Below are 17299 nucleotides of genomic sequence, written 5' to 3'. Positions count from 1 at the left end.
AAGAAATGAAAGAGAGCAGAGGCTCAGTGTGAAGTCACGTGACCTGGACTCGGAGGACTAATTCCCTCCTTCTGCCTCCTTTATTGCTTCTCATTTCAACCTGCTCTCGTCAAGCATCCATGGCACACACACACACACACACACGCACACACACACAGTTTAATTGCTATTAATAAGCCGATTCCATTGCTCTGAAGCCCTCGCCGCCGCCGCCGTCCTCCGCCTCCCTCCTGTCCCGCGTCATGACAACGTCACACACTCTCTGATTTGGTGATATCCAATTAGTCTCTCCCTCACCGGTCCAATCTAATAAGTGGCCTCGCTTAATGCCGGTGGAAGCCTTAAAGCCCGGATTACAGATTCCCTGGACCTTTTGACCCTCTCTCTCTCCCTCTCTCTCTCTTTCTCTCTCTCTCTCTCTCCGTCGCTCTGCGCTCGCTTCACTGGACCGCTGTCACAGCGTGGGCGTCCCACATGTATCGACTCTGATTTATGTTCCATTCAATTCACTTTATTTTACATAGCCCAATATCACAAATTACAAATTACCCTCAGAGGGCTTTACAGTCTGTACACATACGACACCCCTGACCTTTGACCTCACATCGATCAGGAGAAACTCCCAAGAAATAGAAAAAAACTTTCACTGGGAATAAAAGACCCTTTAAAGAGTGATACCCCCCCCCCCCCCCCCCTCCCTAACCTCACAGTATTTGGCCAGAGACTCAGCATCTCTTAAAAAGAAAAACACTGTTTCACCAAGATGCAACCCATATTTATAAGTTTAAAAGTAAGTTAAAGATACCCTGTGAAACTCTTTGAATACATTCTGTACTAAGGATCTGTTTGTTGGACCGAAGTCTTGGTTGATTGTTTTCATTTTTTTTGCTTCCCTTCCTTATTTATAATGTTTTCCTGCTTTAACATTTTTATTTTAGTGTTTCCTCATTGCCAGATGCATGGTTAATTTTTACTTTATTTTTATTTCTTTTTATGTTGTATTATTATTATGCATTCTTACTTTGAAGGTTGTAATTCTTTAAAAATACCTAAATAAAATATCAAGGATAAAAAAGAAAATGTAAAAAAAGAAGGTCACGTCAGAGCCACGAGGTCACGTCAGAGTTACAAGGTCACGTCAGAGCCACGAGGTCACGTTAGAGTTACAAGGTCACGTCAGAGCCACGAGGTCACGCCAGAGTTACAAGGTCACGTCAGAGCCACGGGGTCACGTCAGAGTTACAAGGTCACGTCAGAGTTACAAGGTCACGTCAGAGCCACGGGGTCACGTCAGAGCCACGAGGTCACGTCAGAGCCACGAGGTCACGCCAGAGTTACAAGGTCACGTCAGAGCCACGGGGTCACGTCAGAGTTACAAGGTCACGTCAGAGTTACAAGGTCACGTCAGAGCCACGAGGTCACGTCAGAGTTACAAGGTCACGTCAGAGCCACGGGGTCACGTCAGAGCCACGAGGTCACGTCAGAGCCACGTCAGAGCCACGGGGTCACATCAGAGTTACAAGGTCACGTCAGAGTTACGAGGTCACGTCAGAGCCACGGGGTCACGTCAGAGTTACAAGGTCACGTCAGAGTTACAAGGTCACGTCAGAGTTACGAGGTCACGTCAGAGCCACGGGGTCACGTCAGAGTTACAAGGTCACGTCAGAGTTACGAGGTCACGTCAGAGTTACGAGGTCACGTCAGAGCCACGAGGTCACGTCAGAGCCACGGGGTCACGCCAGAGCCACGAGGTCACGTCAGAGCCACGGGGTCACGTCAGAGTTACAAGGTCACGTCAGAGCCACGAGGTCACGTCAGAGTTACAAGGTCACGTCAGAGCCACGGGGTCACGTCAGAGTTACAAGGTCACGTCAGAGCCACGGGGTCACGTCAGAGCCACGAGGTCACGTCAGAGCCACGAGGTCACGTCAGAGCCACGGGGTCACGTCAGAGTTACAAGGTCACGTCAGAGTTACGAGGTCACGTCAGAGCCACGGGGTCACGTCAGAGTTACAAGGTCACGTCAGAGTTACAAGGTCACGTCAGAGTTACGAGGTCACGTCAGAGTTACGAGGTCACGTCAGAGTTACAAGGTCACGTCAGAGTTACGAGGTCACGTCAGAGTTACAAGGTCACGTCAGAGTTACAAGGTCACGTCAGAGTTACAAGGTCACGTCAGAGTTACGAGGTCACGTCAGAGCCACGAGGTCACGTCAGAGCCACGGGGTCACGCCAGAGCCACGAGGTCACGTCAGAGCCACGGGGTCACGTCAGAGTTACAAGGTCACGTCAGAGTTACGAGGTCACGTCAGAGTTACGAGGTCACGTCAGAGCCACGGGGTCACGTCAGAGTTACAAGGTCACGTCAGAGTTACAAGGTCACGTCAGAGTTACAAGGTCACGTCAGAGTTACGAGGTCACGTCAGAGCCACGGGGTCACGTCAGAGTTACAAGGTCACGTCAGAGTTACGAGGTCACGTCAGAGCCACGAGGTCACGTCAGAGCCACGAGGTCACGCCAGAGCCACGAGGTCACGTCAGAGCCACGGGGTCACGTCAGAGTTACAAGGTCACGTCAGAGCCACGAGGTCACGTCAGAGTTACAAGGTCACGTCAGAGCCACGGGGTCACGTCAGAGCCACGAGGTCACGTCAGAGCCACGAGGTCACGTCAGAGCCACGGGGTCACATCAGAGCTACAAGGTCACGTTACGAGGTCACGTCAGAGCCACGGGGTCACGTCAGAGTTAAGGTCACGTCAGAGGTCACGTCAGGTGCAAGGTCACGTCAGAGCCACGAGGTCACGTCAGAGCCACGGTCACGCCAGAGCCAAGGTCACGCCAGAGCCACGGGGTCACGCCAGAGTTAAGGTCACGCCAGAGCCAAGGTCACGTCAGAGTTACGAGGTCACGTCAGAGCCACGGGGTCACGTCAGAGTTACAAGGTCACGTCAGAGTTACAAGGTCACGTCAGAGTTACAAGGTCACGCCAGAGCCACGGGTCACGCCAGAGCCAAGGTCACGCCAGAGTTACGGGTCACGTCAGAGTTACAAGGTCACGTCAGAGTTACGAGGTCACGCCAGAGCCACGAGGTCACGCCAGAGCACGGGTCACGCCAGAGCCACGGGTCACGTCAGAGCCACAAGGTCACGTCAGAGCCACGTCAGAGTTACAGGTCACGTCAGAGTTACAAGGTCACGTCAGAGTTACAAGGTCACGTCAGAGTTACGAGGTCACGTCAGAGCCACGAGGTCACGTCAGAGCCACGAGGTCACGTCAGAGCCACGGGGTCACATCAGAGCCACGAGGTCACGTCAGAGTTACAAGGTCGCGTCAGAGTTACGAGGTCACGTCAGAGCCACGAGGTCGCCAGAAGGTCACGCCAGAGCGCTCACGCCAGAGTTACAAGGTCACGTCAGAGTTACAAGGTCACGTCAGAGCCACGAGGTCACGTCAGAGCCACGGGGTCACGTCAGAGCCACGAGGTCACGTCAGAGTTACAAGGTCACGTCAGAGCCACGGGGTCACGTCAGAGTTACAAGGTCACGTCAGAGCCACGGGGTCACGTCAGAGCCACGAGGTCACGTCAGAGCCACGGGGTCACGTCAGAGTTACAAGGTCACGTCAGAGCCACGAGGTCACGTCAGAGTTACAAGGTCACGTCAGAGCCACGAGGTCACGCCAGAGCCACGAGGTCACGTCAGAGCCACGGGGTCACGTCAGAGTTACAAGGTCATGTCAGAGTTACAAGGTCACGTCAGAGTTACAAGGTCACGTCAGAGTTACGAGGTCACGTCAAAGCCACGGGGTCACGTCAGAGTTACAAGGTCACGTCAGAGCCACGGGGTCACGTCAGAGCCACGGGATCACGTCAGAGCCACGGGGTCACGTCAGAGCCACGAGGTCACGTCAGAGCCACGAGGTCACGCCAGAGCCACGAGGTCACGTCAGAGCCACGGGGTCACGTCAGAGCCACGGGGTCACGTCAGAGTTACAAGGTCACGTCAGAGTTACAAGGTCACGTCAGAGTTACAAGGTCACGTCAGAGTTACGAGGTCACGTCAGAGCCACGAGGTCACGTCAGAGCCACGTCAGAGCCACGAGGTCACGTCAGAGTTACAAGGTCACGTCAGAGTTACGAGGTCACGTCAGAGTTACGAGGTCACGTCAGAGCCACGAGGTCACGTCAGAGCCACGGGGTCACGTCAGAGTTACAAGGTCACGTCAGAGTTACGAGGTCACGTCAGAGTTACGAGGTCACGTCAGAGTTACGAGGTCACGTCAGAGCCACGAGGTCACGTCAGAGCCACGAGGTCACGCCAGAGCCACGAGGTCACGTCAGAGCCACGGGGTCACGTCAGAGCCACGAGGTCACGTCAGAGCCACGAGGTCACGCCAGAGCCACGAGGTCACGTCAGAGCCACGAGGTCACGCCAGAGCCACGAGGTCACGTCAGAGCCACGGGGTCACGTCAGAGTTACAAGGTCACGTCAGAGTTACAAGGTCACGTCAGAGTTACGAGGTCACGTCAGAGCCACGAGGTCACGTCAGAGTTACAAGGTCACGTCAGAGCCACGAGGTCACGTCAGAGTCACGGGGTCACGTCAGAGCCACGGGGTCACGTCAGAGCCCCGGGGTCACGTCAGAGTTACAAGGTCACGTCAGAGTTACAAGGTCACGTCAGAGTTACAAGGTCACGTCAGAGTTACGAGGTCACGTCAGAGCCACGGGGTCACGTCAGAGTTACAAGGTCACGTCAGAGCCACGAGGTCACGTCAGAGCCACGGGGTCAAGTCAGAGTTACAAGGTCACGTCAGAGCCACGGGGTCACGTCAGAGCCACGGGGTCACGTCAGAGCCCCGGGGTCACGTCAGAGTTACGAGGTCACGTCAGAGTTACGAGGTCACGTCAGAGTTACAAGGTCACGTCAGAGCCACGAGGTCACGTCAGAGCCACGGGGTCACGTCAGAGCCACGAGGTCACGTCAGAGTTACAAGGTCACGTCAGAGCCACGGGGTCAAGTCAGAGCCACGAGGTCACGTCAGAGCCACGAGGTCACGTCTATACTTCTTGAGGTTTGTGGGATCCTCTGCGTTTCAGTTTTCAGACATACGTTCTTCTTTCCCCTCACCGAGGGGGAAAGCATCCCTCCTTCAGCGTCACATCCTGGTTGTGGATCGCTTTTTGAGTTTATTGAGTTCATTTATTTCGATCAGCAAAATATACAAACATCAGGAATACAAAAGAAGAAGAAAGATACATGTGGCTGACCGAAAGGCTGAAGCTCTCTAGCTTATAAGTGCCCTGACTTATAACTGCTTAAAAAACTTGTTCCGAAGAACCTTATAGATATAAAACAAAAACAAAACAAACAAAAAACCCAGAAATGTAGGCCTTTGTCCCCATAATCCGTGACTTCTTCTGCTTTATCGATAGTCTTGAATGTGTTTTATTATTATTATATTGTAATGTTTTGTACTATCTGGACCTTGAGTCTGTAATAAAAGTTCGATATGATATAATACCGTCACGTCTATACTTCTCCAGAGTCGTGTCTTTAAACTTCTTTTTTTAAATTGCACCAGATTTTTACTTTCTTTGATGTCATCAGTTAAATTATTTAACGTGCAATGTTTGGTACACATTGCACCAGCAGAGAGCCGCGGTGAAGAGGCCCCTCGCTCCCTCACCGCCTTTCTTTTCTGATTCATGGAGCATAAAAGCGAAGGTCGGGCGGAGGTTCAACAACCAGCGTTCAGCATTCACATGAATCTCAATGTTTATTCCCCTGTTTTATATTCAGGCCTCAATGCAGCATCGCCAACGCCTCCTTCCTTTTTCCTCCTGCGCAATATTTCCATCCCGGGCCTTGAAAATGAAATATGGCATATTAATAATTGCACACCCACCAATCCGTGGAGCTCCCGGCTGGCTGTGGCTCGGTGCTGAACGCACACAGGAGAGTCAAAGGGGGCATTGTTTGTCTCTTTGTGGATGTGCAACATAAAGCTGATGACGAGTTACAGAGATAATTGTGTCTCAAATGACACACGATCGCAGAATCCCTCAGAGATTAGTGACTTTATGAACGTGCACGCTGAACGATAACGATATAAAAGTAGGAATGAAAAGATGAAATCACGGCATCTCTGGAGAGACGCCAAAAAAACCTGATATTTGCACTAACAATGGAAAGTGACTCGTACGTTTATTAGTTTATTAAAAGCTGATAGAATAAACTAAAGTCACCCAATATGCTGAGGAGTTAGAAGCACGCTCCTCTTTGCTTATTCAACGAAAACAAGGAAATTGGAATATAAAGTGAATGAAAAACACACACGAATCAAATAGAAAATGAATAAATTCACTGAAGGCAAATCCATGTAGAGAAATACATTTGCTGGTTGCCATTAGAGTGGGAGATTTAGGCTAAAACTGAAGTCATTTTACACTTCAAAGCTTAAAGAAGCATGACAGATAGGAAATGGAAATGCGTAACGTGTGTGAATGAATGAGGAAAATCATTATTATTAGTATTTGAAGCCAATCCTGAGGGAGAGCGGCCTGTGAAGACTGACTGGGCTGGAATGAAAATGACTTATGTGAAATACAAAGTGGGTTTGGTAAGACTCTAAGAGATACTATGAGTGCAACAGAACCAGCAGTTATTTCCTATGAATAGTGTATGTGGACCATCAAAGTAGTGTAATCAGGAGATATGAAAGATGTGGCGGAGGACATTGATCAGGGAAACAACCGAGAACACTACACCAAAATATGGGATGTAATAAAGAGAAGACGGTTCCATGGAGGCCGTCACAGATGAAACAGATCGTCACTGATGGAGATCAAACAGAGGAAGAGGCTTTCAAGAGGAGGTTTGAAGAAGAGGATGAAAACAGGATGAGACTCTGAGAGGCTCGTCAAGCTTTATGGTCAGTGATCTGAAACTGATTCAGTCTCTAGTGGGGAGAACAGGAGGTCCTCAAGAAACCCCACAGACGGGCTCTCCTCTCATGTGGGTATATATATATAAATATATATATATAGGCTCTCATCTCATGTGGATATATATATACATATATATACATATATACGTATATATATGTATATATATATATATATAGGGTCTCATCTCATGTGGATATATATATACATATATATATACATATACATCTATATATATGTATATATAGGCTCTCATCTCAGGTAGTTAAAATGGTATATGTATATATATATGTATAAATATATAAGCTCTTGTCTCATGTGGATATATATATATAGATATAGATATATATATGTATATATACATCTATGTATATATACATATTCATATATATATATACATATACTGTACATATTTACACATACACATACATATATATATACACATACACATACACATATATATAGATATCATATATTATATATATATATATATATATATATGTATAGAGAGACAGAGAGACGGCGGGGGAGTAAGCTAGCTGATAAATATAAACAGTTGGTAAAAAGTAACTGATAAACAGTTAAAATATTAGCTAAAAGTAAAACAAAAAGTTGAAATAGTTAGTAAAATGCTGATGAATAAACATTTGGAATCTTAGCTGAAGGTGATGAATAAATGGTTTAACTAGTCAGATAAAAGATGCTCGACTGTGTGAAAAGTTTAAATTAATTGAAATTAACATCATTTGAAACAACAGTTTAAGGGCTAATAGCCAACCTGACGGGGATGTGGGCAGAGAAAAAGAAGGCAGCATTGACTGTGTGTGTAGAGGTCAGAGGTCAGAGGTCAGCATGTGTCAGCCTGAGCTCCACACGCAGCAGACGTGTTAGGATCCATGTGGTTCATGCTCAAGACTATTATTAAAGGAGCTTCGTTAAACACACACGTTTAAACTGAGGAAACCTCTCCAGCATAAATCCATAACTCTCTGGGTCATTATTAGCCGAGCGCATATATTCGAGCCGTCGCGGATCAAAGCACGAGGAAGAATGTGAACGTGTCTGGCGTCTCCGCCCGGAGACCGCAAATTCTATCTTTAACAAAAAAAAGAGCAGATTTCAAAACGGTCCTCGCTTTGGGGGAATTTACACACAAAGCTTGAGTTCAGCATGTTTGAGTCCAAAGTGACTCTGGAGATGGCGGTCCAGGCCCGTCTGGACCCCCTTCCTGGTTAAAAATGAATGAATACATATAAAAAAATAAGAACTTTGAATAAAAAAGTGCATTCATGAACCGAGAATAGTCCCTCGTGGTCACGTTGGGCTTTTTGGGAAGCGAGCAGACCTCCATACATCCAACACATAGGTTACTGTATGCATGCACTGTATACGCTGGTACTCACACACACACACACACACACACACCTGGAATTCATGGTGAACAGATTGCTATGTTGAAGTCGTACTTAGCTGATGTTTGATATATAAAATGCTGCACACAAACACACACACACACACACACACACACACACGCCGTGCATCATATCGCGGCCCCAGAGCTATTTCTCAATACTAAGTCCCTTCGCTAATCTAACGAGAGGCCGGGGTATTAGCCTGTCCCAGCAGACATAAGGCGAGTGGGCTCCAGGATTGACCTGTTGACCTACAATCTGTGTCAACAACTCACGGTCTAACTCCAGTTCAGTCCGGGTCACGGTTTCTACCGAGCGGCCGTGTTAATAATCTGCGCGCACGCTTTAAAGAGGCCACGGGCAAAACCGAGTCACGAGTCACCCGAATACCTGCAGGGTTACATCACATGACAGGTAGCAGACGCTTTTATCAAAGAGACTTACAATAAGAGCATCAATTCAGAACAACAAGGATCAAGAAAGTTACATTTCTACAAATATACCATAAGTAACACCATAAGTAATATTATAAGTAATAACATAAGTAATACCAGAAGTAATATAATCATCAATCCATCCATCCATTTTTATTCGCTTATTCCGGGGTCGGGTCGCGGGGGCAGCAGACCCAGCAGGCTGACCCAGACTTCCCTCTCACCCACAACATTTTCCAGCTCATTCTGGGGGATCCCGAGGCGTTCCCAGGCCAGCCGGGAGATATAATCCCTCCAGCGTGTCCTGGGTCTTCCCCGGGGTCTCCTCCCAGTTGGAGGGGCCTGGGAAACCTCTAACGGGAGGCGTAGAATGTATAGTTATTTTATACCCGACAACAACGGCCTGCAAATAAGAGGCCGAAGTCACCGGCGGTGTATAAAGTACCCGGAATCAATACTTTGAGTAAAAGTAAAGATATCTGACTGGAAAACGACTCTGGAAGTCACCTATGAGAATATAAAGTATCTGATATTCATTGTACTTAAGTATCACAAGTAATGTTCTGATATTAAATGTACTTAAGTATTTTAAAAGTAAATGCTGAAATAAAAAAGCAAAGGGTCAGAATTTTGAGGAGTATGAAGTTTATTCTGTGGCACCGTGAGCGAGGACGAGGAGGTGAGTACATCAGTGTACTTTTACATCTACTATGAATTTATCTTCCTGATTCTCAGAAAAGCGATATGACACTCTGAAGGAGTTGTAACATTGAGTTAATAAGTAAGCTCATTCCCACTCGAAGAAGTAGAGGGACAATGCAAAATGTAAATAATAATAATAATAAGTAATGAGTTTACTCCAATTATTCACTGTAAATAATTTTTACAGTCAAATTAAATATGACAACCCTGCTTTTTCCATCATCCTTTAAATATCATAATTTTATTTTGAATTATGTGTGTATATATATATATATATAATTTATTTATTAAAAATAAAATAATTATACACATATAATTGTATATATAATGTGTAAACAAATCAATTATATATATAGAAACAAAAATGTAAAAAAAAAAAATGTGTGCACAAATGGGATCAAAAACAATCAACTGAAATATTGCAAGCCTTTTATTCTTTGGCTAGGAGCTTAAGAAGGCTTAAAAAAAGAAAACTCTAAAATCCTAATAATTAAACTCATTCCAAGTAAAAAAAAAGATAAAAAAGATTTAACAAAAACAAAACAAACACAAATGTGTGTCCAGTGTTTCGTTGATTTTAGAATTATTCAGTGATTCATTTAATACTTACCTAATTATGCTTTCTTGATATTCTAATATTTAGAGATTAGAGATTTTTTTTTTTCTTAAGCTGTATAAATCAATCAGCAAATATAAAGAATAAAAAGGCTTATTTCATTTGATTTGTAATGAATCCAGAATGCATGACATTTTTGTTTTTTTAATTGCATTACAGAAAATAAAGAACTTTATCACAATATTCTAATTTTCTGAGACAGTCCTGTATATATATATATATTGCGTTTATAAATAAATAGATATTGTTTATAAATATATAATTTAGATGTGTATATTTAATATGTTACATATCAATATATATTTGTATATATATATATATATTTGTGTATATATATTTTTAAAAATGTACGAATAATATCTCATGTGTAACCGCTGCGGAGACATCAGAGCCAATGTATCATTTTTAAAAGTCCTGCCAAGATCAGGCCGCCCGGTGAGTCTCTCCTCAAATGTCCAACATCGTCGGCGCATATTTTAAGTCTGCTGCATCTCCTCAAACTGACCACATATTTGATGCTTTAACTACTAACTGCTCGTCTGAAAACATCCTCAAATTACGTTACGTGACTCAACAACAGTATTATTTAGAAAAAGTCAAGTTCAAGTTTTCTACTCCGCTGTTGTTCACTGGTGTGAAATGCATTCTGGGATATTGCGCAATCCACCTTCGATGCGTGCATATCAAAGGTAAATAGAAGAAAACCACCCTCGTCTCTTGGCCAGTCCGGAAGTCCTATTCCATTCAATTCAATTCAGTTTATTTTGTATAGCCAGATATCACAAATGTTCATCAGAGGGCTTTACAGTCTGTACACATAGACATCCCTGACCTTTGACCTCACTGCGGATCAGGAACTCCCTAGAAATAGAAGAAAACCTTTCAGCGGGGAAAAAGAGAAGAACCCTTCAGGAGAGAACAGAGGAGGATCCCTCTGCAGGACGGCCAGAAGGAAGCGTTACAGAGTTACATAAACACGTTCAATGAGTGTGACAGAGTGTAAGGGGGGGGGGGGGGGGGGCATCAACAGGGTCATGGCCTATGAGACGTGGCGTCACAAGGACTTCGGGGAGGAAGCAGTTACATCCGGCCATTTGGATCGTACTTGGCGGGAAGCAGACTTTTGAACACGCTTCACGAGAAGTACAGATAATAATAATATTAATAAACGGCCTCGGAATTTATTGCAAGATATAGTGACGTAAAAGTGAAAGTAAGAAATATAAATAGTCAAGTACAGATAACCAAAAAAGCGACTCAAGTACAGTAACGATGTATTTCTACTCTGTACACCAGTTAAAGTCTAGAATCCCTCCAAAAGAAGGCGGTAGCTAACGAGTGGCTGAGACTACAACACGTCGCCACGTCTGTAGTCCTAAAAAAAATCACAAAACTGGTGTTCATTTGTGAGTTGGCTCTTTACCGAGGGAACCAGCGATAAATGCTCCGTTACGGCCCTTTGATGACCCGTCGGTGCTCTGAAGGGTCAAGGGTCATCACAGGTCAACCTGAGGGGGGAGACGGCTGCAGTCAGTCAGGACTCAGACAGACGGACACTTTGTACGCGATCGCCGGGGCGTGGTTAGGCTCAGCTGCTGGGGGGATTGGGGGAGTGGCTTAGGGAACAGGTGTCGGGAAGAGGCCTAATTGGCCTCAGCCCCCCGACATCTCCATGACGACGTAGACGTAGCTGATCTTTCAGTTGGAGGGCGGACACGCCCTGTGATCTCTGCCTGTAGGGACACGAGAGGCGGCGCTGCGTGTGGACTCGCTAAAGTCAACAGTGTGAGACGCTGACGCAACTCCCCCCCCCGGGGAACTCGGCGCTTCCAAATGTTGTTGCTGCGGTTTGCCGGTAACCGCGGCGACGACCGGTCCGGCAGCCGCTTCCGGTCGAGACGGGGATGAGTCAGTCGGACTCCCTGCCCGGCGAGACGCTCGACCCGTTTTGGTCTCGCAGGAATCTCTCTCACACACACACACACACACACACACACACACACACACACACATTCTTATGGGAAACGGATTCATAACACAGGGAGGAGTGAAGTATCACCCCTTCAGGTGTGTTGGGCCCCACCTACAGTGTGAGGGAGGGACAAGAAGACTCTGACAGGAAGGTATGAGGAGTGTGTGTGTGTGTGTGTGTGTGTGTGTGTGTGTAGGTGTGTATGTGGAGCAGGATTTCTCTGCTCTTACCCAACCTGTCGAAGCAAGGCGGAGAGCAATTTTCTCTCCCGGTGGCTCCAGACCTCAGCGCCGCCATCGCGTCCCACTCTTCCTCGCTCTGGCTCTTCCTCGTCTCTCCCTCTTCCTCTTTCCCCAGAGACATGGCGCCCGTGGAGGAGGCGCATTGAACGCTTGCTGACAAACTTTACAATCAAGCCTGTTGCATTTGGAGAGGGTAAGAGGAGCGTCCTGTTTTATTGTTGTGTGACTTTATGAACACGGCCTCTCTGTTAGGGGGGGGGGGTCGGTTTTATTTAATAACAACTGTTATAATCGGCGGAAATAATTATGAAAAGGCTTTTTAAAAACCTTTCTACTCAGAGGGAAGTGACCTCCTGAGGGTCAGCGCTCGAGGTCAAGGCCGAGGTCACCGCTGTGAGGGATAATCCTGCTAGAGGTCAGAGGCCGGAGGAAGGAGAGAATATCTCTCACCACCGAACTGCATGTAAACCTGTGTGTGTGTGTGTGTGTGTGTGTGTGTGTGTGTGTGTGTGTGTGTGTGTGTGAGTGTCCGTAGCAGTTTTATGAGCTGATGCAACAGAATAGACAGATAGATAGATAGACATATATATAGATCAGGGCTCTCAAGTTTCACGCATTGAGCGTGAGACTCACGCATTTCGGTCTTAAGTCACGCACTCCCGCCACACATCGTATTTCTCACGTTGAAAAAAAAACTCGCGGCTATTTCATGTTTTAATGTGCCGCAGCGCGCCAACATGAGCTGGAGTTCTGCTGTGAGGCGCCACTTATCAGCCAATCAGAAAAAGAAATGGTCTACACAATAGCCAATCAGAAAAAAACGTATCTGTTGTATCTGGGTAAGATTTAATCCAGCAACCAATGAAAATAAAGCATCCTGGAATTGCGCGCGACTGACTGATATCCGAAAATTTCGTTCTGTGGGGGGGGGGGGGCTGATGGAAATGTCACTCTTGCCTGTCTTCAAAACTTGAGAGCCCTGTATAGAGATAGATATAGAGATAGACATATAGATAGACAGAGAGAGAGATGGATAGATGGTTTATTCAGTCTGTTTGTAGCAGCCAGAACAAAGTTAGTCATCTCTCTCTCTTCCCCTCCCTCCATTCTTCGTGAACACTCCTCCGCCGTGTCCCGGCATGTTCCTGCGCTCCTTCACTCAGGCTGTCAAACCGCTTTCCTTCTTCACCTCTTTTCACTGGCGTGATTTCAGAAAAAAGTTGTCCTTCCTTTTTGGTGCTGTCGAACAATACTTTGTGTTTCACGTCCCAGGAGAAAAGGACTGAGTAACCATGACGATGGAGATGCACACGCCCCTGCTCCCCCTGGTGCTCCTCTGCTCCGTCCCCCTCAGCGCTCTGTGCCAGGCGATCCCAACCAACTCCTCCTCCTCCTCCTCCTCCTCCTCCAACGTCACCATGAAGGGCTGCGGCCGGGGCCTGGACCCCGTGTACCGGTTCCTGTGTGACCGGCGTGCGGCGTGGGGCATCGTGCTGGAGACGCTGGCCGCCTCCGGCTTCCTGTTCAGCGTGGGGCTGCTGCTCGGCCTGCTGCTCTGGGCCCTCTGGATCTGCTGCTCCTCCCGGAGCCAGCGCAGCAGCATCGGCGGCACGGTGGCGTGCATGTCCATGTTCCTGCTGGCCACGGCGGGGATCTTCGCCGTCACCTTCTCCTTCATCGTGCGCCTCACCCCTCAGACCTGCCCCACCCGCCTCTTCCTCTTCAGCGTGCTCTTCGCCCTGGCCTTCGCCTGCCTGCTGGCGCGCTGCCTGGCGCTGCTGGGCTTCGCGGCGGCCCGCGGCTGGGGGGAGGCGGCCCTGGCCCTGGCGCTCTTCGGCGTGCAGGTGATCATCTCCGCCCAGTGGCTGATGGTGGTGCTGGTGCGGGACGGGAGACCCTGCGAGTACAGCCAGGAGGAGTTCGTCATGCTGCAGATCTACGTCCTGTGCCTGCTGGCCGTCGCCTCCGTCCTCTCCGTGCGCTTCCTGTACCGCTGCTGCTTCACCTACAGCTACGGCTTCGCGGGCGGCGCCCGCCAGCAGAGCCGGACGCAGGCCGTCACGCTGTGCCTCACGCTGCTGCTCTCCGCCTGCATCTGGGTGGTGTGGATCGCGATGCTCGTCAGGGGGAACCCCGAGGTGGAGCGCCGGCCGCGGTGGGACGACCCGGTGCTCTGCGTGGCGCTGGTGGCCAACGGCTGGGTGCTGCTGATGGGCCACGGGCTCGCCCAGATCGCCGGCTTCTGCAGGGGGGAGGCCAAGTCCAAGGACATCCCTCTGAGCTTCGCGGGGTGGACCAGCCCGTGCGCGGAGATCCCCGGACTGACCAGCACCAACGACGGGAAGGACAACGGAAGCTTTGAGAGCGATAGCGAGAGCAGGAGAGGTGAGAGGCTTTTCCTCGTTGGCCCCAAAGGGGGCGGAGCCATTATGGATACGGCAACGAACGATCATTAACCCGGAGCGATGGATCGAGTCATTTTGATTCGAGCATAAAAGAGGATAAAAGAGTAACGTCTACCTGGCCAGAGACGGGCGGTGATGTCACCTGAGCTCCTCGCTCTGTTGACGGAGCTTTTAGTGCAATTAACCAATTGTCAATTAGAGGCGGGTTAATCGTTCCCGCTCTGAGGATAGTAACACGTTAATGGAATAAATTCACCTAATCATCATTAATGAGAACACCGGCAGAATAATGAAGACCTGAAGGAACGAGAACAAAACTCAGAGAGTTAATAACTTTAAAACTCGATGTGTAGGTATGTCTTTCTGAGCTGTGGTTATGGAGTCATCGTAAATGATGAAATGAGAGAAGAGTTTTAACGTTGGCAAACTTTAATACCAGTTCCACGACAACATGAAGTCTGGCCACATGACATCTGTTCTTCTGTCGTCCTCTGTTGCTCTCCTGAAGGGTTCTTCACTTTTTTCCCTGTGAATTTTCTTTTCTTCTATTTCTTGGGAGTTGTTCCTGATCCGATGTGAGGTCAAAGGTCAGGGATGTCGTGTGTAAAGCCTGTAAAGCCCTCTGAGGCTAATTAGTGATATCAGGCTATACAAAATAAATTAAATAGAATTAGAAGTGTGCCAACGTTAGACACTTTTTTCTTGTGACGGGTAAAATGTCGTTTCTTCTGCTTCAGTTTGGCTTTTGAGGCCTTTTGTTGTTGTTTGCTTCCTGGAGAAACAACACAACATGGACACATCTGACCAAGCGAGTCTCGCCGGCAATTCTAGATTCCCTAAATATGAGTTAGAGACAGAAGTAACATGGTCAAAGGTCACAGAAGGGTCCAGCGTCTGTCTTTTCCTTCGTGGTGAGCGTGAAGCCGTAACTCTGTGTCTCCCTCCAGGCCCTGAGCAGCGTCTACGCTCGCCCTACGAGTCGGTGAGTACTGACACCCGGGTTCAGTCTGACTGTCGTGTTGTAAAGTTAATAAGTACTCAGCTTATCATGGCTGACCAACGTGTGTGTGTGTGTGTGTGTGTGTGTGTGTGTGTGTGTGTGTCAGGAAGTCGACACCGACAGAGATTACACCATCCCTCGCCCGCAGACCACCAACTACCTGGAACCGTATGACGAATATTGATTACAAATGTTGTCACGTCTGCTTCTCTTACACACACACACACAGATACACACACACACACGTTTTTCAACATTTCGTTTTTTTGTGCAAATGTAAATACTTTCTGTTCAGTGTCGTGTGTTGATATTTTGAATGTACCAAAAATAAAATAAAAAGTGACTCAGCAGAATGAATTATCTGGAGGATGGATGAGTTCAGACAGTCCAGCGTTCTTCTGGTGGGAAATCAACATCAATGGCTTATAGAAGGGAGTGGTGTGTGTGTGTGTGTGTGTGTGTGTGCGTGCGTGTGTGTGGGGGGCTCTGAGAGGGTATATAATAGCCCTGAGGTGATAGAGGAGTTGTGAAACTGCACTCTGAAGGTGCGAAGCTGCTGAGCGATGAGAGATGAAAGGAGAGGAGAGGATGGGAGATCTATTTAAGTTAAAACAATGTGTGTGTGTGTTCTGTGTGCATGAAAACATAGATATGCAGCACTTTAATGACCCATGCTGCTGTTCTAAATAAAAACACATCTCTATAGCTGCTTTGTGTCTCATGGCAGCAGAGCGCTCCGCGGCGCAGTACCCCGCCTCCACCACCAGGGGGCAGTGTTTACACGTCCCGAGACCAAACCAGTGACCAACTGCGAAACCACAATATCAATAAATACATGAATATATACTATATATACAGGACTGTCTCAGAAAATTAGAATATTGTGATGAAGTTCTTTATTTTCTGTGATGCAATTCAAAAAACAAAAATGTCATGCATTCTGGATTCATTACAAATCAACTGAAATATTGCAAGCCTTTTATTCTTTTAATATTGCTGATTATGGCTTACAGCTTAAGAAAACTCAAATATCCTATCTCTAAATATTAGAATATCATGAAAAAGTATACTAGTAGGGTATTAAACAAATCACTTGAATTGTCTAATTAACTCGAAACACCTGCAAGGGTTTCCTGAGCCTTGACACTCAGCTGTTATAAATCTTTTTTTTTACTTGGTCTGAGGAAATATTAAAATTTTATGAGATAGGATTTTAGAGTTTTCTTAAGCTGTAAGCCATAATCAGCAATATTAAAAGAATAAAAGGCTTGCAATATTTCAGTTGATTTGTAATGAATCCAGAATGCATGACATTTTTGTTTTTTTAATTGCATTACAGAAAATAAAGAACTTTATCACAATATTCTAATTTTCTGAGACAGTCCTGTATATATATGTAAATATATGAATATATATGTATAAATAAATATATGAATATTTAATAACAAATATTTGAACATATAGTATTCAGTCCTTTGTGGCCTGCAGTAACTCACACAAAAGTCAATTCCCCACTTCAATAAATGCAATCTCCCCCCCCCCCCCCCCCCCATAGACGGCTTTCAATCTA

The 17299-nt window shown here is 46.9% G+C and overlaps 1 protein-coding gene across 5 annotated transcripts; it reads left to right on the top strand.

The window, feature by feature from the left end:
* The first annotated feature begins 11916 nt into the window (after positions 1-11916).
* On the top strand, positions 11917-16086 carry LOC130188704 (G-protein coupled receptor family C group 5 member D). 5 transcript variants are annotated; one of them, XM_056407164.1, is made up of 5 exons: positions 11918-12233; positions 12440-12517; positions 13597-14709; positions 15677-15711; positions 15836-16086. In XM_056407164.1, exons 3-5 carry the CDS (start codon positions 13617-13619, stop codon positions 15911-15913), a joined length of 1206 nt encoding a protein of 401 aa, XP_056263139.1. In that variant the 5' UTR covers positions 11918-12233; positions 12440-12517; positions 13597-13616; the 3' UTR covers positions 15914-16086. The 5 variants fall into 5 exon arrangements, with proteins under 5 accessions (XP_056263141.1, XP_056263139.1, XP_056263138.1 ...); XM_056407163.1 differs by lacking the exon at positions 11918-12233 and adding an exon at positions 12664-12739 and having other exon boundaries at positions 12253-12517; XM_056407166.1 differs by lacking the exon at positions 12440-12517 and having other exon boundaries at positions 11917-12233.
* The last annotated feature ends 1213 nt before the right edge of the window (positions 16087-17299 follow it).

The sequence above is a fragment of the Pseudoliparis swirei genome, chromosome 23 (genome assembly GCF_029220125.1).
Source record: "Pseudoliparis swirei isolate HS2019 ecotype Mariana Trench chromosome 23, NWPU_hadal_v1, whole genome shotgun sequence".
NCBI lineage: Eukaryota > Metazoa > Chordata > Actinopteri > Perciformes > Liparidae > Pseudoliparis > Pseudoliparis swirei.
This window is presented reverse-complemented; position numbering and strand designations above follow the sequence as displayed.